This window comes from Aulonocara sp. 'chitande type north' Nkhata Bay, linkage group LG1, assembly GCF_057382095.1.
Source record: "Aulonocara sp. 'chitande type north' Nkhata Bay isolate Kocher_YH1m ecotype deep benthic linkage group LG1, A_spYH_male_GT1.1, whole genome shotgun sequence".
Classification (NCBI taxonomy): domain Eukaryota; kingdom Metazoa; phylum Chordata; class Actinopteri; order Cichliformes; family Cichlidae; genus Aulonocara; species Aulonocara sp. 'chitande type north' Nkhata Bay.
In genome coordinates, this window is record NC_141344.1 from 39,583,475 (window position 1) to 39,609,678 (window position 26,204).

Genomic DNA, 26,204 nt, shown 5'->3' on the forward strand with positions numbered 1-26,204 from the left:
AAGGAAAAGTTTCCATATATAAACAACCCTCAAGCCAACAGAACACAAATAAACAAAACCAAAAAATGAGAAAAATAAAATACACGCGAAATGTTACGTAAGAGAAACTACACTCACCAGACATTTTATTAGCTACTCTGGTTTGGGCCCCTTTTGGTCTTCAAAGCTGCTTTAATACATTATAGCATAGATTCAACAGAGTGCTGGAGATGTTTGTCAGAGGTTTTAGTCCATTTTGAAATGATAAAGTCACGTAGCTGCTTCAGATTTGATGCAAACTTCCTGTTCCATCACACTGCAACAGATCTGATGACTGTGGAATACTTTACAGCAGAGATGTCCAGCTCCAGGCCTCGAGGGCCGGTGTCCTGCAGGTTTTAGATGTGTCCCTGATCCAACACAGCTGATTCAAATGGCTAAATGACCTCCTCAACATGTCTTGAAGTTCTCCAGAGGCCTGGTAATGAAGTGATGTGATCCAGGTGTGTTGACCCAGGGTGAGATCTAAAACCTGCAGGACACCGGCCCTCGAGGCCTGGAGTTGGATACCCCTGCTTTATAGTATCAGTATAGTAATTGGTACAGGGCAGGGTGGGCCCATGCTTTCCCGTTGTTTATGCCAAAATTTGACCTTATGATCTAAATGCCACAGCAGAAGTCAAGGCTCATAATACCACGTAACATTTTTCCAGAGGGGAACCCAGCGAGATCTTCTGCTGCTCCAGCCCATGCGTCATAGTTTGATGTGTTGTGCATTCAGAGATGCTCTTCTACCTTTCCATTTGTTTGAAGGAGTCTGCCCATTCTTCTTGATGATCCGCTTTCTATTAGATCATCAATTTCTATCTGAAACCAACAACCGTGTCACATTCCGAGTCACCTAAATCATTCTTCTGCCTTGTGATGCTCAGTTTGAACTTCAGTGGGTCTTGACCGTGTGTACGTGCCTAACTGTAATAAGATGCCACCTTGTGATTTGTTGGTTTTGATTTGTATTAACAAGTAACTGAATAGGTATACCTAGCAAAGCGAGAGATGAGTGCATATGTAAAGATAAAAGATAAAACATTAAAAAATAAAACATTATAGCATTTTACTCAAACTGCCTTCTCATTTAATCTACATAAAAAACAGATATACTAGCTTAATTGTGACATTTAGCATTAAGTGGTTGCAGTTTATGCCTGTCCTGTCCGGCACTGCAGCAATCAGAATTTTTGTCTGAAGGCCAAGAACGATTCCTAACAGATGTATTTTGACAATTGGATCATTACAGCTTTTGCCATACTGGTCCACTTGATCGCTATAGTTTGTTCGATCTTTATTGTTTATTTATTTATTTATTTTACTTTTAAGTTATTAGATTCGAAGCAGACAGGACCGGGGGATAGGAAAGAGAAAGATGAAGAAAAGAGAAGTTAGAAAGAGGCTCAACAAAAGAAGAGGGAAAGAAAAACAGAGGGGAAGAGAGACAGAGAGAAAGAAAGAAGAAAATAAGCAAAAAGAGAACAACACAGGAGGGAAACCACAGCAAAAACCAACATAAGAGCCAGCCAAGGAAGATAGTGTGTGTTTGTGAACACCCTGTGTGCGTGAGCACGCTTGTATTCACAAGGTTTCTCCATGTAACTATCTAATAATAGGCATGGGGAGCCATAACCCCATCCCCCAGGACATGAAGTAGGCATGGAAAAGATCCAGGCCCCAGACATCTAGAAGCCCCCTAGAGCACGAAAGCCCAAGAAGGCCTCTGGAAGGGGCAAATGCCCCATCCACCTAGAAAAGAGCTGAGGACAGCCCTAGATGGGGGGGGTGTCACCCAGCAGCCACGATGCAGAAGCCACAGGGAGCTGCGGCAACGTGCCCACAGGCTCCACCGGCAGCTGGCTACACCAGAGCTGGCTGAGCCCCGGGCCCAGAGACCCGAGATCCAAGGGTCCTCCACACCCCAGAAGGAGCCTGACCAAGCCATGGGAACGGGCCCTGCCAAGAAGCTGCCAGGAGTGAGCCAGTACACACCCGAGCACCCAGACACCGAGAACCACCAAGGCACCGGCGAGTGAGGGCATCTGCCACCGACAGGGAGTGTGGTGGGGGGGAGATAGGCCCCCACCACTGAGGGGGCCTATGATGTTCCCAAAGAGGTGAAGTCTAAGACCCGACCTGACACATAAAGATAGACGAAGAGGCACACATAGACACAAACATGCATTCCCACCCTCATCTACACATATACAGATACTCAACTCGCCCAACATGGAGACAAACAGAAATGAACACTGTACACACACTTACACTCCCCAGATATTCTCTATACTCCCAGGTCCAGTACCCCCTCCCTGCAGCCAGCTCCTCCACTGACCCCGGTAGACACTCCCATTCCCCGTAATCCACCAAGGCCAGGTCCATCCAGACTGGAGCCCCTAGCAGCAGCAGCACCAAGCCCCAGAGAGCCCGGGCGGCCTACCCAAAGAAAAACTACACCAACCCCAACATTCAATCAATCCCCAGACTACATAAGACAACAGTTACCCCAGTTGAGTTCATCCTCCACCTCTGCTAGAGGTCCCAAGGTCAAAATGGGAGACGCCCCCTAGGCTGGTGGAGAATGACTGATCACCATCAAAATGGTGGTGGGTAACCAACCGGACATAGTGGTGGTAGACAAGTGGAAAAAGATGTCCGTAGTGATCGATGTAGTGATACCGAATGACAGCAACATCAGGAAGAAGGAACATGAGAAGCTAGAGAAGTACTAAGGGCTCAGAGAAGAGCTCGAGAAGATGTGGAGGGTGACTGTGCTGCCAATGGTAATTGGAGCACTAGGTCCAGTGTCTCCCAAGCAGACGAGTGGCTCCAGCAGATCCCAGGAACAACATCCGAGATCTCTGTTTAGAGAAGCGCAGTCCTGGGAACAGCTAAGATACTGCGCAGGACCCCGAGCTTGAAGGATAGACCGCCCGCAGGGGCGAGCGGGGAATTTTTTTCTCTGTCAGTTTTGTTTATTTGAAATCTCTAGCCTATTGTGTTGTTTGACATGAGTTTATTGACAGACAATTAACTTGGCTCCTGCTAACTGTTAATCAAAGCTCTGTTCAACGCTCACAGGCAGTTTTTATGTTGTCTTTCATTTTAATGGCAACTGACAGGGTGCAGTGTGCTTAAGTGTTGTTTGAGCTTGTCCTGGTCCTCCTGAGAGTTGAAGCCCAGTGCATTCAGCAAAGCAGGCTTAGAGGCATAAGTGTGCACACAGTTCAGTCTCCTACTTCTGTGATATGTCGATGCTGGTATTGAATGACGCAGAAAAATCAGTCCATATTTATATATATTAATCCTCCCTACAGTAAAAGTGTACGTTTATAGCGCTTTTAAAGGCACTCAGTGGAATGATGAACATTTGTGCTGTGTGTTTTGTTCTGCTGCCCCCAGTAGGCAATAAAATGATATAAAAACGTAATGTAAGTGGGGGCATCAACCATCGGAGGTCCAAGTGATCATCAGTGATAACCCTAACTCAAGTGACCGAGATTCTTACGTCACATTAATGGAGAGGACTGTCCGTCTGGAAGGGCCTACTGCTGCATGTTTTCTTTTCACTCTTTACCCACCCTCTTGCCCTCTCCCTTTTCTCCTCTCTCCCATGGTCTCAGGTGATCATCCAATAATAGCACAAATTATGCACAGCTGGTATTAATCAACACTGTCTAATTAGCACCTCAAAGCCACGTGGGTAATTGCCAAAAAAAGAAAGAAAGGGAAAACATGGCTGACAGTTTTCCCTTCTCAGTGGGCCTGCTGATTTTGGAGACCAGGATTTAATTCTGAATTGACTTAGTAGTAAATGCCTCCTTCACATCACCAACAAGTACAGATTTAGCATTTTGTGCAGTGCATAAGAATTTGGAACATGAGTGTGAGACTTTTTGAATTCTCACAATAAAAGCATCTGCTTTGATGACACAGCATTTAATAGAACAGTAGCTATAAAGTATGGTTTTCCAAACTGACGTTAGAGAGCAAACACACACTCTCACATTGTCTCTCTCAGCACCATGGACAGCAATTCAGTCAGAGACACGTAAACTGTTCTTCAGTCAGGCTACCACAAGCTAAAAAGAGCAGAATCTTTGTTAAAGTAACATAAAGACTGAAAACTATCATCTCCATGCAGTATGCAAAGTCTGAGTGGACGTTCCAACAAAAACACAAAGACAACACTCCTCACCCATCAGCACATCTTTCGTTATTGGCAGCATGAGTCAATAAGACACTTGGGGAAAAACAGATAGTTGGCGTGCCCAGGTTTGCACTCATTTATGACAGCGTCGGGTAGTTTAAGTAATAGATTTCACACTTAATCAATATAATGATTGAAAAAAAAATCCATTACTAAGGAAAAAGTACACTGGATGAATAAAGTTAGACTTTGGTTCTCAGATAAAACTGTGAGATTAACATATAATGAAAACTCTTATAATCTGTTCAATTATAAATAGATGCAGTTTGATACTGTAGTTCTGTTTATTAATAACTCGAGAAGCGCAAATTCATTGCAGTTACGTAACACAGACAACAGCAAAAACGCCTTCGGTTGCTGTCTTTTTATAAATATATTATTCATTATTTCTAAGAAGTAAATATTTTAATGAGACTTGAGTTGTTTTAGCTGGATACTCATGAATATGTCATGCACTTTACCTGGTTAGGGTGACTGTTTCTACAATACATGAAGGTTTTTGTAACTAGACTTGTAGTCAAGACCGCCTAAACCAAGACCAAAACAAGACCAAGACCAGAGGGTATCGAGACCGAGACAAAAAAGTCTTCAAACTGCAGCCAGACGCTGCTTCGTTTACGGGTGTCAGGCATATTTATGTGTTTTTGCTGTCGCACAGCCCTCCTCACCGCTGTCTACTGTCTCACTCACTGAGAGGACAGACGCACGCTCCACTTGACTGTCGCGTCCATCACCCTCTCTGTTTTTCACATAATGATATTAGATTGGAGCATAGCTGAGCCACTGTGTGAGAGCTGAGCAGCGAAAGGAAATTAAGTGAGGAGCGGCTCTCGCTCAATGGCAGTCGACTCTTCTGATTCACTACAAAGCACTCCGTAAGCACGGCGCTTAGAGCTGATGATTTTGCACATGACACATCATCGAACGTTACGTTGTGTGTCATGGATACTGTTGACTCCAAATCTCCCGACCACTATGTCGATCTGAGACAGCGAGACCGGGACAGCAAGACGTAAAAGTGGTCTCGAGACATCCAACTCTATTTGTAACTTATTTTGGACTCTTAGTTTCATGCAGCAGTCTGTGAAAGAGAAGACGACACTCATACACCGTGCTTAGTATGTCTGGTGCGTTTGGGTCGTCCTCTTTTATGCCTGTTAGATTTAGGGTGTGTGTTAAATACCACAGTGCTGTGAAAAAGTTCCTAGTTTTTGGCATATTTGTCACACTTTTTCACATAGAGCTAGGGACACTAAGGTACTTTCCCCCCTTAATTTAAACATTTCATTTTGTCTAATATTAAAATTTGTTTTATGATCTAAAATATTTACTAGTGAAAAATATGCAGAAAGCTAAGACATCAGGAAGGGGACAAATACTTTTTCACAGCACTGCGTTAATCATCGACAGCGAGCTCAAGTTGTTCTGTGATATTCAGTCATGATGTCAGCTGTGAACTGCTGTGTCTGAATACTACAGTATCGGCCTCTCGGTGGTATACACAGTGTTTCAGGACACTTACAGTGCACAGTTGCAGTTTGGTCCACAGCTTTCCCTCGGAAAAATGTGTGAGCACTCTCAGTAGGTATTGAATGGGGTTAGCTCTCCAAAGGCCCATGAAGGTTTGAAGAGGAGTACAGTCTACAGGACAAGGTGACCCACTTACTTGAAAAAACTATTTCCTTCCTCTCTCTCAATCTATCGCTCCGGCACTCCTAGTTTTTCTTTCACTGTGGTTTTATCCTATAGCCTCTCCTTCACTGCTACCCTCTCACATGGTGAGCAAGTGCAAGATGCTAAAATGAAAACACCTGTCATAACTGTTTTTTGCTCTTTGTACTCTAAAGTCTACTTTACATAATTTTACAGCTTCATGCACCTCAATTAGGCAAGTTAAATAGTCAATAGTAGTATCATACTTTTATTTCCCTTTTCTGCTCCGTGGATGTGGTTACAAAGGTTGCCCACTATGTGGCACTGTGTTATCATGTCAGACACATCTACCAGCACCAACCACTCTTCTCTCTGTGGTCCCATCTCCTCACATATAAATGCTGCCTTTTTTTGTGCATTCAAATTTAACAACCAGTGCAGAATAGTGATATCTCTGCAGGAGCCGATTGTTCAAATGTCACGCTGATACGCACATCAAAGATTTTTAGCTGTCTTAATTTAGCAGTTTGTTATTATTCCTCTGTACTACTGCCAAATCCTGGCTAGCTCTCTGTGTGGTCTTTAGCGAGTCTGGCCTCCTACCTGGAAGCCACTGCAGCTCCGTGGGTCAGAGCCAGCCCACATTCTGCCCCACTTACCAGTGTGGGACACACGCCAGCAGCTTTCCCAGTGTCGCCTCTGCCGTTATTGTTTTTCATGTAACCTCCGGTGATTTGTTCATACTTTTGAGCATGTATTTAAAATATTGTTTACCTCTTAACCTTTAGTGTTTCTCCTAAAGTAGCTTTTAAATGACAGTGGGCACATTTTTCCATAGTGTGCGACCGCACCATCTGTATGACATGAGTCTTTTTACAACTGTACCATTATATCAGTTGGTAATCTCTAGACCGCCTGTGCATAATTTAAATCACGTGCATTTTCACATGTGAGTTTTTTAGTTTTTTAACTAAAGAAACAACATGTGTGATGTAATACATCACGAGGACCACAATTTCCTGCACACCTGTAGAATTAGGTATGTCTGTCCTTATACCCACTTCATATAAAACATTTTTTTCTTTCTTCCAGCCCCAGCAGTCGTGGAGAGGCAGTTGGAACCAGAAGGAAGCTGTACAGTGCAGTTCCAGGAAGACACTTCGTAGTGGTTCGTTCGTATACAGCCCAAGCTGAGGGGGAGATCAACCTCTACAAGGGCGACAGGGTCAAAGGTGAGACGGGGAATTTCTAGACTAACATAGATGGAGTTTATTTCTGAAGTTAGTATTTCAACCATCTGAACAAATACACAGCAAATACACAAGCTGCTTCTCGCTGTAGTTTGGCACATGGCCTGTGTTGCTAGCTAGTGTACATTTGGTCTGTTTTGGAGGACTAATGTTAAACAACGAAACACTCGGATATGGAGAAAGATTTAAGAAAAAGAAAAGAGGGGAGATCTGTACAGGATTGGCTGTTGGTTGGTTATTCTTGAATGAGTTGATGTTTTTAAAGGTTTCGTTGCCCTGTACCTGTGCATGTGCAATGACAATAAATTTGAATTCTATTCTATTCTATTATGTCTAAGCTGAGTGTATAGAAATGTTGTTTTAAAATAACATGGCAGGTTTCCTGTTCCACAGAGATTTCCGTTGCCTTCTTTGAGTGTGTTGTCTTTCCTTAAAAGTCACAAAAGCCAGTAAACATAAGAGCAAGCAGCAGCACAGCCTGACTGCAAAGAAAAGTCCAACATGATGCAAATTATTAAATGACTTGTTCTGAATTTGTAATTGTTTCCATCCAAGATCAGCCCGCCTGTCATATCTGACTCTAAGCTCCAGATACACATACACACTTACACCTGCTGAAGCATGTGTGAAACTGCAACGGAAGACATACGACCACTGCTGGGTCCGTCTGAAGTCAAATCACTGTATTTCTTAAATTAGTGACTGTGGCTTTTATTTACCTCAACTGTAGTATCTCTTTATTTGAAGCAGTCAGACTTTTAATGCTAATTCCTTTTGTCTGACATCCATAAGTGAGCATAATCCAAACACTGTTATACAGTTAGTAGTTAAGAGAGATGGGCGAAAAATGTTTAAGCTAATATCAAAGTTTTGCTACGACACACATTATCAGTAAATGGAGAGCAGTTCTTTTATAACAGGCCAAGTGAAATCTATGCAACAGCCTGACCAGACTGTTACTACAGGCCAGCCTTTATTTCTTTATGTGAACGTGTACATCAGGGGTAGGCAACGCCAGGCCTTGAGTGCCAGTGTCCTGCAGGTTTTAGATCGCACCCTGGGTCAACACACCTGAATCAAATGATTAGTTCATTACCAGGCCTCTGGAGAACTTCAAGACATGTTGAGGAGCTAATTTAGCCATTTGAATCAGCTGTGTTGGATCAAGGACACATCTAAAACCTGCAGGACACCAGCCCTCGAGGTACAGTACATGTTAGTGGACATTCAGCGGAGCACATTGTTTAACGTCGGTTTGAGTCCCACTGACACGAGCAACACCAGCTACTACAATAACTTGAATTATTTGTATTTTTACATTTCTATGTTGTTTTGCAGTAGAAAATACATCTGCTCAAAATGAGTAGAAAGGGGTCATATAAGTACCGTCGATTTAAACATGGCCGAAAATAAGTAAATAAATAAGTGAAAACAAGCTTTTTCTTTAATATGGTCGTCTCAGGCTCTGGCTGTGAGCACAGAAGCTCCACCCACCTGCTTGTATCTTCTGCTGTGTAGAGCAGAGCTAAGTCTGAAGTCTTACTCAATAAGAGACCAAGAATAAAAATTATGGAGCTGGAAATTAGTATAAAATGAACCATGTGTTGTATAATTTGAATGTTTGGAAATGACTGCAAATGTTAAATATTATAAAAATTTTAACTCCTTTATATAAGAATGAGCTGCAGAGTAGAGGTTACAGCCCACCACCGATCCTAACTGAACAAATGTTGAATTCTAAAACTGAAAAAAGACAAGAAAAAAACCGATTCCTTTATTTTAAAATTGTGTCTGAGACAGCTGGAAACAGCGAATTACCATATCTGATGAAAATGACTTCATCAGATACGATGCATCTGTATTTAGACTCCACAGAGTGGCGATGCAGGGGACTAACATCATCTTCATCTGCACATGTTAAGTCAGACGCTTCATCTCTGTGGTTTGCATGAATGAGCACAAAATGCATTATTTAGTAAGCAATCACACAGGATGTGTACCAGCCCAACACATCAATGTTTTAAGCCACTACTAATGTTTGCGTGGAATACTGTGACCTTTCAAACCAGCAACGTCTCTACTTTTAAATGCAGAGAGAAAGTATTTGTCTACAATAATCAAAGATTTAGTTTTACAAAGCTTTGCTTTTATTGCAAACTCATCCTGTCGAGCCAAACTTTCTTCAAGTCAAATAACTTTATTTTAATGCACAAGATCTCTATAATATTTATACTTGATGTGCTCGTCTAGCCATTTAAAATGGTCAAGTTCTAGGTCTGAATATTTAATTGATCCAGACTGTGGCTTTACAAACGTCCTGAATTAGTTCATTCATTCAGTCATTCTCTAAATCTAACAAAAAGACCGTAGGCAGAGCTGGAGGTGGCAGGGTGAAGATTTTGACATTTTCATTGGGAGCGACCAGAATGGACAAGATTAGACATGATTACATCAGAGGGACAGCTGAGATTCAGAGATGGTTTGGACATGTGCAGAAGAGGGACAGCGGAAGCATTTGGCAAAGGGTGATGAAGATGGAGCCGCCAGGCAAGAGGAAACGAGAAAGAACTGCATATTTAATTCACTTGGAAAAATGGACAGAAACCAAAAGGTGACAGAAAGGTGGAGGAGAGATGGAGACAATAAGATAAGATAATGAGATAGCAACATTTTAAAAAAAGGTCAGTCAAAACACAGACATGTCCACACACAAGTCTCTGCATGAGTCTGTATAAGCACATACCTTTGGTGCCTTTGCTTTAAATGGATTAAATGATCTGAGGGTCCTATTATCTGTACAGTAAAAAGCATGTCCCTTTTTCACTGTCCTCTAACTTTCCCAATTTTCTCTCTCCTACCACTTGGTCCAGTTCTGAGCATCGGAGAGGGGGGTTTCTGGGAGGGCAGTGCCCGTGGCCAGGTGGGCTGGTTTCCAGCCGACTGCGTGGAGGAGATCCCCGCCAAAGCCACAGAGGAGAGGAACTGTAAGTCTAATCACCTGCGGCTGCGTGTTGGTTGGAGGTGGAACCAAGATGTAGGACATGTTCTGTTTGCCATCATGCGTTTTTGTGGGGAGGGAAGGAGGTTAGTTCTAAAGAACAAAGCTGAGGCTAAATGCTGTGGTTTCCTGAGGCAGTGTAATGGCACGTGGCTCCCCCCACCCCAGGTCTTGGCTGTATGTGTCTCTGCTCCTCTATCTACTAGCATCTCTGTGTCTTACTGTCTCCTCAGGCAATGGCGTACAACGCTTAGCGCTACGTTGCCCTGCTAACTCAGCTGTGATCTGATGTCCTCTGGGTGCGAGCTAATGAACATATCGTGCCATGCTCCATCCCCCGTAAATTTCCAGTGTTTCTTCGTCCCTACTTTTACTTTGTGTGTGTAGTGAATGGCCTCAGTATGTCTATGAGACCCCCCTCCAACCCCTACTCTCAATCTCCCATAGTTCTAGGAGTATGTCAGCAGCAAGAGGCAGATGGGAAGCAACTTGTCCTCCTCTTGCTGTGCTGTGGCTGTTTGCCTTCTTCTGTGTGGCTTTTTTTAAAGCTTAACCCAAGGCCATTGGCAGAGGACGCTTTTCTCACACTGTGCCACATTTAAATTGCCCCCGGCTCTGCCTGTGAAGAAAGCAGGCAGGGCGAAGAAAGCCAGTGAAAAAATGGGAGCACAGTATAGTGGCCTGCAAAGACTCACTGGGAGGTGGCCAAGGCCATTGGTCATTTTAAGGGACACTGAATGCCTGCATGAAGCCTAATAGTTGGGGCTGATTGGGGCCTTTAGAGAAGTACATTCTTTGGCCGGAGTGATTACCATTTCACAAGTCATCACAGAGGTCTCCAAAGTATATATATCCATCTTTCCAACTCTACTCAAAGGCACCAAAAGACACCAATTAGCAATCAAAAATCAAATCAAAGAGTACAAGAACTTTTTTGCTTAGAGTTGATTAGCTTAACTTAGCGCTGAGACCAGAGTCAAAGTGAAATAATCAATCTGGCAGTGCAAACTTATTATTTGGTATTTACTTGCAACTCCAAGTCAACACCAGTTTGCTTGGTACCCTCCCACCTGACTTAGCCTGACAGTTAAAACATGACCTGCACAGATACAGACGGACAGTTGGCTTTTTCAAATGTAAGGTTTTACACAATGTTTTAAACAAAGCTTCATTTCATTGAAGTTTGTTGGCATTTGTTTATGCACCACTCTCTCAAGGATACACCACAACATTTCATCGGGTTGAGGTCTGGACTGTGATCGGGCTTCTGCGACACACCGATTAGTTTCTTTTTCAGTCATTCTGTTGTAGATTTGCTGCTGTTATTTGGATCACTGTCAAGCTTTAGTTGTTGGACAGATGGGCTCATATCTGACTCCAGTACACAGACTGGTCCATTCAAGTGTCCAGTGGGTGCAAAACCAAACCAAATCATCACCCCTCCACCACTGTGCTTGAAAGCTGGAATGCTGTGTGCTGATATGTTGTGTTGGTTTTCACCTGCAGTGGTCCACTTGGCAAAGCACTTTATTGCTGTTACATATTGTTCCAGTTCCTGGGGTTTGTGCAACCCTAATGCACCGTGCTATGTTCTTTCAGCACGAAAGACTTTCCCCTGAAAACTCTTCCAAATAAGCCATACTCACTCTGTCTTAAACTTAAACATTTAACATGCTAACTGAGGCTTGTACAGTGTAACATGTAGCTGCTGAGATTTTTGCAATTTCTCTAAGCATTGCACAGCTGATTTTGGATTAATTTGCTGGGATGTGCACTATTTTAAATGTTTTCCACTTGTGAATAATCTTTCTCACTCTAGAATGATGAACTTCAAAATGTTTGGACTTCTTTGGAAATGGCCCTTCGCAGATAGACTGATGGGGAGCAACAATTACTTTCCTCTCTTTCCTCCTCAATGCTCCAAAACAGCAAACTGTCGAAAATTCTGCTTTTGTAGAGGTGATCACTTCATATACAACAGCTAATGTTAGGCTTGAGAGTCCTAAAAATTACCAACTGTCAGTCCAACAAAGTATCACCGACCTCGAAGACAGCTTCACCAATACAGGCTAACAAGAGCTAACTGCAAAACCAGCAGTGTTACCGACATCTCATTTCAGCAGGGGCGTAATTTCCAGGGTGGTTAGGGGGTTGTGCCCCCCCCAATAATCGGACCCAACCAATATAATCCCCCCAATAAAATTATGAATTATCTTGCATACATAGGCTGTTGATTTTCTTAACTTATTTCAGTTACTACCAGCAAAATAGTTGCATGTTTAATCATCTGGGAATTTACCCAGGTTTATTTATTTATTTAAACCGAGATCTTGAGATGTTTGTCCTACAGCAGCCTTGGTAGCTAGTATTATGTACTTGAACTGGGACGGGTAAGAAAGCAGAACTCGACCACAATCTACTGACATCGAAATCTTTTCTGTAGCTGTAATGATGATTTGAGTAAATAAACCTTTCGTTTTCTTTATACTTAAGTTACATTTTACTCAAAAAGATTGCTTCATGTTTACGAGGGCAAAGAACTTCTTTTTTTTGAATGAAAAAAACGTATAACAACAAAATGACATATACAATATATCTAGGGGAGAAAGAAAAGGTAGACAGTATTTTCCCCAAAAATGTTTTTGTTTATCATTTTCCAAAGTTTTACTTGTAGAGTAACGATGACTGTAGCCCCAGCTCTCTCAGCGGTACTGTAGAAAACTCCAATGACACCAAACTCAAACTGAGCTTTCAGGTGTTTTTGTTCACATCATATCCAGAATTTGTCATAGTTATGAGTTGAACTTTGTGCCATTAGAAACTGAATTGGAATAAGTGAAGTTCTACCCATACATGATGTTCTTTCTCATTCCCCAACATGTTTTCTGAAATACTTAAGTTAGACTTTCTAGGTTTAAGAAAGTTAAAGGGAATTTTGAACCAAATTGTAAAACAACACATCGAGCGATTAAGTCAGATTAACTGAAGAATGCTGGTTAATTTAACTGTTTTCTTTTAACACATTATTGTCCAAGAGTGACATCTGCTGCCATTTTGTCATTTTTTTGTCTTGATGATCGGCAAAATGTTTGTTTTGACAAATGTGAGACAAGCTTCAGTGACCTTTTTGCTCAGCAGCTGTTGAACTCTCCCATGCATTCAATTCATGCCCAGTCTCTTTCTTATTAGATGTTCTTCTTGGATAAGTTGCTCTTGGACTTATTTTAGTGGACAGGCAACTCGTGGGAAAGTTCACCACTGTTCCAAGTTTTCTCCATTTAGGAATATTGTCTGGTGTCTTTGTTTCTCAGATGATTTTTTTAGATTGTTGTATGAAGTGTTGCTTTTGAGACCTTTCAGCCTCCTTCATTTTGTCACACAGCTTTTATTTAAGTGATTTCTTGACATAACAGGTCTGACAATGATGAGACACGAGTACAGGTAGTGAAACGGAGCTCAGCTTTCCCAAAAGTCCAAAGTAACTCCTTTTTCACATAAGGCCAGTTAGGTTTGGATACATTTTTTTCTCTTAATAAATTGGTAGCACTTTATAATAATGTCACACTATTACGCATTATTAAGGCATTAGAAAGTGCTTAATTCATCATTTATATTTTAATTTATTACTTTGGGTGCCATTTATAAATACAGCTATACTGTTCTGATTATGATTATTACTAGCAGTGATGTAGTATCAGTGATAGCAACACATAGTGTAACAGTAACAGATGGATAAATGTATCTGTATTTATACATTCCCTAAAGCCTTACTAACACTAATAGTGTGGCATAATTAAAGGGGTCACCAGTATATGAAATCATAATTTTGTATTTGTTTTGGTCAATCTTTGTCTAATATAACATTTTTTTGATGATCTGAAACATTTAAATCTGACAAATACGTAAAAAACTGGCTGCAGTATTTTGTTTTGAATATATGAGGGTTGAAATGAGAATGTAATCTTTCTCCATCTATCCTCTGTGACGACACTCAACTGGTTGCTATTATGTTGTTGTTTTGTTGCTTTGCTTTTTAGGTATCAGACTAATAAAATGTTACAATTCCAACCAAACTGAAGCTCAAACCTCTGAATGACTCAGCAAGTCATAAAATTTGTCAGCTCCATTTAAAATCGCCCCAAACACCACCAACACGGTAAATGGGTCCAGTTCATCGACTGAAGTTGGCAAGGACGAAGTCAGACATCAAACACTTAACTGTGCCAGCACACCAAACCTGAAGCCTAAATGCTAAATCATAGTTACAGTGGTAGAGGTGGTGAGTGAAATTCTAGTATTAATTAGCAGATATTAGATTTCAGCACACTTTAAGTTTTGTTGGGAAACTGTTAAACCTCAACAACTTGCAGTATTTTCTGGATTACAGACCCCTGAAAACATCTGCACAAATGAATGAACTAAATGGGTAACTGGCAAACTGGTAAATGATAACTTTGGAAAAACCTCCCTGAAGAGATCATTCTGTCATCTTTTCAAGCATGTTTTAAAAACTCTAAGAGCTCTGAGTCTTAAATATTTGTCTGCTTTGTATTTAGTAACAGTCCGACAAGTTTACGGGCCTCTGGAAACATGCAATACAATTAAAAGACCTGAAATAGAGTGCAGAGTCATTCACAACCGGGCTTTATTTTAAAATCAGGTGCGCTCCTTTTTTCATGTCCAGGTAAACTCCCAGCTCCTGCGTTTGAGCGCTTGCAAGGGTTTTTGCTTAAGTGCACTAAAGACGACAATACACAGTCACAGGATGTGCAAGAAGTGCCAGATGGATGATGGTGATTATATGAAAACACAAATCAAATCACATAATCTGAGAGAAAGCAAACTCTTTAAGTCGACAGCTTAAAACAGGGACTTCCCCTGTAATTCCATGTCACAGTGTAGGTAATGATGCTGTCACCAAATAAAGCTGTGCTGAGTCTCTTTGGATAAATGTGCCAATTCCCCCGTCTCATTTTCACATTCCTACCTCACAGACTAGGTTAAGAAAAAGAAAACATTTGCAAAAACAGCTTATGGAAAAACAATATAAATGTAGTCAAGGAAAAAGATGTTTTCTGTTCTTAATGGTAATGCACAAGCACGCATTAATACACACACACACACACACACACACACACACACACACACACACACACACACACACACACACACACACACACACACACACACACACACACCATCTCTTGATCTGTGGCCATAGAAACCAGCTGGCCCGAGTCACACAGCAGTTGCTATGGAGTGTGACTATGTTGTAGATTTGCTCCTCCCTCTTTCTCTGCTTTCCTCCATGATTTTTTTTCTTAACTCTGCTTTATTGATTGTCCTCTTTCTTTTCTGTATAAACACTGTTAATCTCTTATCAGCCAATCACCTACTTCAAGCCACATTTTCCCTCTTCCAATTTGACAATGTGGACATAAAGTCTGTGGGGGAGGGGGGTGGGGTGTTCCTGTAAAAATGACAAGATCTAAGCCGGATCAGAGGAGATGGAGTTTCTGTGAAAGTGTGACAGCTGGTGTGAGAGAGAGTGTGTGAAGGAAGGAAAGAGAGAGAGAGAGAAGGGGGAGGAGACGCTGCTGAGAGAGTAAGACAGCTTTACTCAAGCCTGTGTGTCCACAATACTTCTTTTTTAAATCAAGCTCTTTTAAAGCTCTTTTTCAACACCATTTTCTAAAGTCCACTAAAGTAGAGTGTGGAGGCTAATGCACACCTTCCACAAGTGTGAATATGGGTAATAGACCTGACAGAGAAAGCATTTCTAACAGGATTTCTTACAGCTTAAGGTTTGTGTTTCTTAATGATAGCATTCGATAAAATGTTTCCTGTTTTATCTTCTGTGCCTCCACTATGTAACACACTGCTTTTGAATTTCTACATTTACCGGTCAGCTCTTATATTAGTGCATGTATTAGCCAATATTGCCACCCTCTGGAACTCCAGAAAATATATTTTTTAAACTGTATGTGCTGCCTGCTGTGCACTGCTTTTAGTTCTTATGTATTGCAAACAAAAAAATGTTAACTGAACTTGAAAAGTTAAGAAAGCTTGCTGCCTTCATATAGTTTAGTGAACTTAAAGGCCTTAAAGAACTTAAAGTTGTCATAATTTTCATATTTTTATTACTATCTAAAGTACTTATTCAGACACCTGAACTATATTCAGTTAATTTCTCATCGACTTCTACAAGATTAAGTGGATTTAAAAATAACAAGGTAACATGAACCTTTTTATGATACGTGGTACATTTATGGCAATTATCCTCTTCAAATATGCATTCGAAACTTTCACCACCGCAGGGCAGCACTTTACCAGGAAATATTAATGTTGCTGCCCACCCCTGTAGTAAGAAACAAGATACTAGAATGTCAAACCTGGGAAAATACTAATGTGCAATTTTGATTCAACTCAATTCAGTTTACTTTTATTTATATAGCACCAAAACACAACAACAGTTACCTCAAGGTGCTTAATATTGTAAGGCAAAGAATCACAATAATACAGAGAAACCCCAGCAATCAAACGGCCTACTTTGAACAAGCACCTTTTGTAAAAGGGAAGAAACCTCCAGGCTTAGGAAAAGGCGGCCATCTGCCCTGACCAGGTGGGGGTGAGCGGAGAGAGACGGTACAAGAGACACGCTGTGGAAGAGAACCAGAGATTAATAATATCTCATAATTGAATGCAGAGTGGTGACTTAACACATGAGAGAGGATAAAGGTGGGAGAAGGAGAAACATTCAGTGCATCATGGAAAGCTCCTAGAAGTCTTGTTGTAACTAAGGGAGGATTCAGGGTCACCTGATCCAGCCCTAACTATATGCTTTATTACAAAGGAAAGTCTTAAGCCTAATCTTAAAAGTAGAGAGAGTATCTGTCTCCTGAATTTAAGCTGGGAGCTGGTTTCAGAGAAGAGGGGCCTGAAAGCTGAAGCCTCCCATACTACTTTTAAATAGCCTAGGAACGGTGATATGATACAATAAGGTCTTCAAGATGAGATGGTCCCTGAATATTCAAGACCTTGTATGTGAGGAGAAGGATTTTAAATTTGCTACTGGATGTAACCAGTGAAGCCGGAGCCATTATAAGGAGAAATCTGCTCTCTTTCTGTCCCCTGTCAGCATTCTCACAGAAGCATTTTGGGTCAACTGAAAGCTTTTCAGGGAGTTTTTAGGACATCCTGATAATAATGAATTACAGTCGTCCAGCCTTGAAGTAATAAATGCATGAACTAGTTTTTCAGCGTCACTCTGAGACAGGATATTTCGAATTTTTTGAGATGTTGTGCAAATGGAAGAAATAATTAAGAAGCAGAAAGTTAGCGGCCATCCAGGTCTTTATGTCTTTAAGACATTCCTGCAGTTTAACTAATTGGTGTGTGTTATCTGGCTTCATGGACAGATAGAGCTGGGTGTCATCAGCATAGCGGTGTAAATGTATGCTATGTCTTCTAATGATGCTGCCTAAGGGAAGCATGTATAATGTAAACAGAATTGGTCCTAGCACTGAACCTTGTGGAACTCCATAATTAACCTCAGTGTGTGAAGAGGACTCTCCATTTACATGCACAAACTGGAGTCTATTAGATAGATATGATACAAACCACTGCAGCACAGTATCTGTAATACCTACAGCATGTTCTAATCGCTCTAATAGGATATTATGGTCGACAGTATCGAACGCTGCACTGAGGTCTAGCAGGACAAGCACAGAGATGAGTCCACTGTCAGAGGCCATAAGAAGATCATTTGTAACCTTCACTAAAGCTGTTTCTGTGCTGTGATGAGCTCTGAAACCTGACTGAAACTCTTCAAATAAACCATTCCTCTGCAGATGATCTGTTAGCTGTTTGACAACTACTCTTTCAAGGATTTTTGATATGAAAGGAAGGTTGGAGATTGGCCTATAATTAGCTAAGACTGCTGGGTCCAGAGATGCTTTTTGAGTAAAGGTTTAACTACAGCCAGCTTGAAGGCCTGTGGTACATAGCCGATCATTAGAGATGGGTTGATCATATTTAAGATCGAAGAATTAATTAATGGCAGGACTTCTTTGAGCAGTTTTGTAGGAATGGGGTCTAAAAGACACGTTGATAGTTTGGAGGAAGTAATTATTGAAGTTAACTCAGAAAGATCAATTGGAGAAAAAGAGTCTAACTTAACATCAATGGTACTAAGAGTAGCTGTAGATAATATTACATCTGTGGGATGATTATTTTTCTCTAAAATTTTATTTGTGAAGAAGTTCATGAAGTCATTACTAGTTAACGTTAAAGGGATGGTTGGCTCAACAGAGCTCTGACTGTTTGTCAGCCTGGCTACAGAGCTGAAGAGAAACCTGGGGTTGTTCTTATTTTCTTCAATCAGTGATGAATAGTAAGATGTTCTGGCTTTGCAGAGGCCTTTTGATTTTCAAGATTCAAGAGCTTTATTGTCAATACAGCAGTATACATAGTGTACAGTGTACTGAAATGCTGTTTCACCCCAAGTCCCCCTTCGTGCATATATAAGTATATAAAAGATATATCTCCAAGAGATATAAAACTAGAAATTACAAATAAATAACACGCTAAATGTTGTTAAAAATAAGGGATAAAAAGGTACTAATTACTAACTATACAATACTAACTGTACGATAAACAAAGACAGGACAGAGACAATGCAAAGTGGGTTGTGCAGTGATATTGAATACCAGGTTCAAGTTATTTTCAGGATATTATAGACGAGACATGACAAAGACATGTGCAAGATGCAAAATGTGCAAAATGTGTAGTATAGTTTAGATGTGTGTTCATTAACTAATTGACTGAGTGTGCAATTTTGACCCTATCCCTGTCCTAACACCAAGAAAAGCAATAGTGAAGAAGTCATATTCAAATAACTTAACTTGTTAAGTGTCAACAATTTGTTCCAGTTATAGGTTTGATTTAATATAATACATGTTTAAGATTAGTAACTTAATTATTGTAAATTATGAAAAAAGTTTTTAAAAGAATTACTTTGGATAAATTGTGGTATTAGTTATGTTACATTAAAGAAGATGTGAAAACAGTACTAGCAGTGAAAAATTAAACCAGTCACTTCCTGCATTTTAAAGCTAAATTCACAGCTACAACAAAACAAGAAACACAAATTATTAGTAGAAAAAACAAAGTTTAACATCTTGTCCACATCTCCCTGCAGACTCTGGGGGTGGCTGTAAATGGCCTGTATTTATATAGCGCTTTACTAGTCCCTAAGGACTCCAAAGCGCTTTACACATCCAGTCATCCACCCATTCACACACACATTCACACACTGGTGATGGCAGCTACATGTATAGCTGTAGCTCAGGTGGTAGAGCTACTAACCGGAAGGTTGGTGGTTCGATGCCAGGCTCCACCAGTCTGCATGGCAAATATCCTTGGGCAAGATACTCCATGTTACTCTCCGATGCAGCCGTATGAATGTTAGACAGTAAGCACTTAACAGTTTAGAAAACAGTGCTTGTGTGAATGGTGTGATTGGGTGAATGAATTATTTGTATAAAGCGCTTCGACTGCTCAGAGTAGAAAAGCGCTATATGAGGACCAGTCCGTTTACCTTTACTCTCTTTCATCCATCGCTCACAGCCAACCCTCGTCATCAGGACTAAAACTCTCTTCTCTGGCTGTCCTCTGTATTTTACTCTTTATTTGCTTGAACGTTCTCCACACTCTGGACTCTATGCACAGTTCAGGTAAAGCTGTACAGCCAGCAACACACCCAGGTCTCCATGTTTCCATGCAGTAATTGTGGCTCATGTCTCAGCATTAAATGCAGGATGTGTTCAGCCTGCAATAATTACTCTGCTTTTATCTCACTAAGGTCCAAGCTACTACGTTAATGATAACAGCTGGCTGATGTGGCTGTCGGGTAATTGCTAGTAGTTAAATGGTGCTCACGTGCACGCTGGCCAGGTTAGCATGTGTGATAGCTGGTTAATACTTCAGTGTTTTTGAAATGGGAGCTTTACTGAACTGAGATTCCACCTAAAGTGTTGTTGAGTCGTATGAACATTAACTACTTTATCTGCTAGTGAGGAGACGAGAGTCTGTCTGCATGTGCTGTGTGAAGTTGTATGCCAGCTGAAAGGAACCAACATGCCACTGTTGGTATTGATGTTGTTACCAAGTATCTTAAATTGATATCATTTGTTAGCATCAATTAATATCTGAGTACAGACTTTCTGGACAGACCTACAGTGCAATATTTGGTCAGAGATCCTCACTTCACAGTTTGATAGACAGATATACAGGACCAATTAAGCTAAATACATAAAGTGGCACGGTGGTTAGCACTGTTTCCTCACAGAAAGGTCTCCACAACTCCACCATCTGGTCTGTACCCTTCTGTGTGGACTCTGCATGTTCTCCCTTTGTCTGCGTGGATTTTCTCCAAGTACTCTGGCTTCCTCCTACAGTCCAAAGACATGCAGTTAGTGGGGTCAGGGTAATTCCTGATTCTAAAATGCCCATAGATGTGAACGTGAATGCAAATACCTGTCTCTCTGCATTAGCCCTGTAACAGACTGGCGACCTGTCCCAGGTGTACCCTGGGATAGCTGGGATTTTAACTGATTTGCCTCTTTCTTATGAATACTGCTTGCTTATTGTATTTATGTGGTGTTATATACGTATATTCAACATACAGAGACCTCCTGTGACCCTGTGAATTATGATAGTGTATCTACTAGCAAGAAGGAGCATAGTTGATCAGCCATCGCTGACTATTTTCTATAATCTATTACCAACTGGAATTGTTTACTCTTAAATCTTACTGTCACCTTAATGAAAGAATTGTATTCTGTAATCTTGTATTTTCCCACAAGTCATTTTTGTGATTTAAAAAAAAATGAATTAAAGTAAATCTATAATTTGTTGGAGAAAAATACAGTGGATTGTAAATCAAGTAATCAATATCAAACTTCCAAATTAGGAGGTTTTACAAACTCTTAGGAATTACAGTCTTTATACTGTTTGAAGTGCAATTTCAGAGGTTAAAAAGTAAATTACACAATTTAATGAAAGGTGAAAGTGTGTAGTTCTGTACTTGTAGCTCAGTTGATAGATCAAAACTGCAAACATTGTGTTGTTGTGCAGAAAATTATAGACCTCGCAGTATTTTTTTGTTTTAAAGGTGAAGATATTCCCAACCTGAGTCAGATTGTTTTTAACAATAGCCAGTTATTATTGGATTTTTAAAGGATTTTTCTAGTATGGCAACCCTGTTCTCACTCCCGAGGCATAATATAGTGAAGATTTGTCCCGAGGTGAAAGGTGACCTTCTGCGTTCTTATGCTATGCGCCAGGTTATGGATGAAATCCAGTAGAATGACGCTCCCACGGTAATACACGGCCATGAATTCCAGCCCTAACCCTAACATTATCCTTAACCCTAACCAGCACTTTAATGACGTTACATAGTGTTTTCCAAAGCGATATCAAAGCGGGATTCATTGCAAAAGGTTTTCATGTTCACTCATTTTTCTCGTAATATAGGGACGTGCTGGGTGCCGGGAAGCGTAATATACCGACGATTTGTCACCTAGCGTAAAATGTTATGCTTTGGGAGTGGGAACATGTTGGGGTAACCCATCTGTTTAAAACTATGTAATGTAATCTAAATACTTCTGGATTCACTTGAAATGCGTCGGTGCATTTGTGTCAGAGAAGTTAAAACCATTAGTTAATATCAAGGTTTCACAGAAAGGTCAATACGTAATCAAAGTCTAGTCAAATAATCTTGACAAAGAAACTTTTCTCAAATTACACAAATTTAACATTGAATCCATGCTGATTATGCTTTTTGCACTTGTTCTCTGGAGTATTATGACATACCCCCGTGTCTCTATCAGTGCATGAAACTGTCATGAAGAGGAGCTTATTTAACTTTTTTGGGTCATCTTGTTGTATTTACATGTTTATATGTGACTGAACGAGATGGTGTGATGTTTCTTTTAAGAACACATTCCAACCAAATACAGGTGACTACGTTCATATTTGCTGCTCTGCTGTTGTTTTAGAGGATGCAGGGCTTATTGTGCCATATTTTAAGTGCCACTCTCCTAACAGCTGTCACTGATTTGTAAACTGCTATGAATGGTATTTGGGTATTGATCTTGTTCTGCTGTAAATTGGCAGATTCCCGAGCAGACCGTGCTGACAGACGGAAGCTCTTCAGGCACTACACTGTGGGCTCCTATGACAGCTTTGATGCTTCAAGGTAAGAAGTCACATTTAAAAAAACAAGCTAAAAAATCCATGGATGTGTGAACTTGCTTCATACTTTTTGGTATTATGGATTATACCAAAAAGTCAAGAGCACTTTGGCAAAGCTCCCATTTAATCTTTTGCATGATGTTTCTGTCTCTTTCAGAAAGCTCGTTGTCATCTCTTGAGTGAAACAAAATCTCTTTATGTTAATGTAGCATCCAAATTCTGTGTTGTCAATTTAAGAAATACAAGTTATGCCAACTTAATTTATTTATACTAACTTATTAGGCTCCAGTGAAGCTATGTAGCCAAATGGAGTCCAGCAGTGGTATGAAACAGGACAGCACCAGAAGTCTAGACAGTGGTAGTAGCAAAGGTGAAGCTGGTGGAGACTTGGAGGAAGATGTATAATTCACCAGGATGAGGTGGAGGGGTGTAGGAGGAAAGTGGCACAAATAAGAGTCTGAAACACAGAATGACAGAAGAGCACAGGACATCAGCTGACTGGCTCATAGAGACAGAAAGTGATTGGGCCAAAGCGGTGATGGCAGAATGAAAGTTGGCAGTGCGGGAAAATATTGAATAGTATGATATGATGAGTATAATGAACACAATACACAGGAATCCAGCCACATGAGTGAAACCAGCCACACCTTACTAATACGCACTGAACTCGTGCATAAGCTTCAATGTAAGGCGTAGCTATGGCCATCTACTAATTGGAAAGTTGGTGGTTTGATCCCTGGCTGCTCAAGTCTGCATGTCAAAGTATCTTTGGGCAAAATACTGAACCCCCAGTTACTCCTTATGCGCTCGTTGGAGTTTAAATGTGTGCGTGAATGTTGACAGAAAGCACTTAAAATGTAAAAAATGTGTGTGTGACTGGCTGAATGAGACATGATCGATAATGTGCCTTGAGTCTTGCATAGAAAAGCACAACAGAAGAGCCAGTCCATTTACCATTTGGCAAATTATGCAATAAATACAGTTCGAAAGTTGCCCAGAGTTTTTTGTAGACAGTGCACTTGTCCACCATGTCTGTATAGGTTTCAGAGGTTGTAGTTTCTGTCATACTCACAGTTACAGGCTTAATTCATTTATTACGTGACACTGTCCTTTAAAAAAGTTCGGGTTAGACTATGAGGACATATTTACATTGTGTTTTGAAAGACAGACATTTTAGTTTTGGTCACAACTAAAAAAAATGCTTGTTGAATTAATATTTGAACAAATGCCCACCGACTGGAAATCAATAATCACTACAGGATTCTCACTCATGGTGGTCTATTATAGGTAAACCTATACACTGTACCTGATACCACAAGCACTGCAGCATAAATGAATTATGAATTTTAATTCACTGTTTGCCATCACAGAAGCAACACCTCAGTATAAAAAGTAAACTTACTAATAAAGAGAGTCATTATTTGTATTTTCAGTGTATGGACAAATCTTCAGTAAGCTCTGGATAGAAAACTTCATTTTGTTCTTCAGAGAAAAGCAAAGCCACAGTAGCAAAAATGGAATCAGCATGCAACCGTGTCCTTTCAGCTAAATGAAAAGTTCTGTGTAATGGTACCTGACATCGAATCCCAAGGTTTTTACCATCTTGTCTCCTTTACTCGTCTCTCCTGTCACATCTACTTCAAGATAAGGTTGGTTGGGAATGAAGAAAGATGTACACTTCCATGTTTGTGTTTGTGTGTGAGAGAGAGCCAGACAGAGAAAGAGGGCTTGATATGCTTTGCGGGAACTTTGAACATCAATTTTTTAAACAGTCAATCCTACGGGTGAGCTGAATGTCCTCGCAGAGATGTGGCTCATCCATCGAAGCAGAACATATGCAGTGATATAAATTGCTACGTGGAAACGACCAACAATACGTATCAAAGATTAAACTATGTCAGTCTGTCCAGGAGGAAAAGCTACAGCAGATGCACTGAGGAGTAAAGACAATCACATTTTTCTGAATTGAACACAAAATAAAATCAATGCATCAATAAGAGATGAATAGTCTGTCATATAATGTGGATGTTATGCTTTAAAGTAGATAGAACTTAAACGCAAACAAAGAAAAACTATTCGTTTCAGTTCTGTTTTATTTCTATAGTGCCAATTCACAATTTTAAGATATTTTATATTTTAAAGATGCTTCAGTGTTTTTTATTTATTCATAAATCTAAAGCACATAATGAGAGCAAATATCACTGATGCTTCTTGTTTTGGTTTTATTATTATTATTATTATTATCCATCCGTCCATTCGCTTCCTCCTTTTCAGGGTCACGGGGGGCGCTGGAGCCTGTCCCAGCTGTCATAGGGCGAGAGGCGGGGTACACCCTGGACAGGTCGCCAGTCTGTCGCAGGGCCAACACACAGGGACAGACAACCATTCACGCTCACATTCACTCCCGCATTCACACCTATGGGCAATTTGGATTAACCAATTAACCTATCCCCACTTATTATTATTATTATTATTACTATTTATCAGTTATTTTATAAAAAGCAAAGAGTTTCAAATAATTCTAGTGACTGTAACCACTAGACGCTAGTTTTAAATTGCTACATAAAGACATGCTGGAATGTCTGTGCTGATGAAGCTGTGAAGGACACAATGACATTTCTCTCATTGCTCTGCTGGATTTCCTCTGGCACGATTTAGTGAACATGCCGATGGATTTTTCCCCCCCAATATGGGTCAAGGTGAATCATGTCTACACCGCAGTGATGAAGACCAGTTGGCAAATACTGAAGGCTCATGTGACATTTAAGTCCAATGGAAATCTTAAATTAAACTTTAACCTGAATATCGATGGAGCTTTGACAGCTTTTGTGCTCACTAATGGAACAAACTGTGTCATAACTAATATTTTTCTCAACCTCGACGATTGGCGTGTTGCACTTTTTCCCTTTTGTTGGAAGATTGACTTTTCTAAGGCACTCCGTCCTTCTGGGCTTGTTAAAAATTCATATTTGTTTTTTTAACTGGCAGAGGGGGCTGATGAATTCCGTATGAGGCAGGAAGAGTTTTCTTGGTCTGTGTGTTTGTGGACAGAAAGAAGGTGCCACACTGCTCAAACTAAACTAAGCTGAAGGTAGCACTAAAGCATGACTGGCAGCCTGAATAGTATAATGCAGGTATTCTATAAAACCCTAGTAAAAAGAAAACATATCAAATGTTAAATCTGAGTCTTTTCTTACATTTGAATCCATCCATATGTTTTCAATACGTTACGATCTGAAAGCTTTAAAAACTGGGGGAACAGCTCGCAGTTAATTAGATTATTTGGCAACAGCTCAGTAACATGTTTGGATATAAAAAGAATCCCATCCCAGAAATGATTCACCACTATGTGTAAAATGGTTCAGCAATTAAAGGTTCAGTCACACTAGAATAAAAGCAATATGGCAAATTCGTACAAGAAATACAGAGACATATGACTATCTAGATTTTACACATATTAGGGCAATTTTTCCATTACAGAAATAATTATTTCATGTCCAAAATATCTAAGGCAGCACATCAAAATGTTAAAAAGTAAATCTAGCAATATACCTAAAACAGGATTTGTAATTTATAAAATGTGGAGGTGAAGAGTAGTCATGGGCATGCAGGGACATTTCAGGTTGTGTCATTGTGTCATCATACAGATCTTTACATCATCAAAGGAGTCCCCTACACCAAAGAAAGACACAGCCACACTGGCTTTGCAATTACTTGTTATCAGCAGGTTAGACATGCGACCCTACCGTCTCCGTAGAGCTAGCAGTCTGAACAACAACGACAGCTGGTTGTAAGCTAACATTTTGCCAGC

At 40.4% G+C, this 26,204-nt stretch overlaps 1 protein-coding gene across 1 annotated transcript in view; it reads left to right on the forward strand.

Moving 5' to 3' along the window:
• The window catches only part of shank2b (SH3 and multiple ankyrin repeat domains 2b), a 202,950-nt gene that overhangs the window by 95,372 nt on the left and 81,374 nt on the right, over positions 1–26,204 (forward strand). The window contains exons 11-13 of the mRNA XM_086295555.1: positions 6,983–7,122; positions 10,011–10,124; positions 22,316–22,397. Coding sequence (XP_086151681.1) covers positions 6,983–7,122; positions 10,011–10,124; positions 22,316–22,397 — 336 coding nt within the window. The remainder of the gene's footprint in view (positions 1–6,982; positions 7,123–10,010; positions 10,125–22,315; positions 22,398–26,204) is intronic.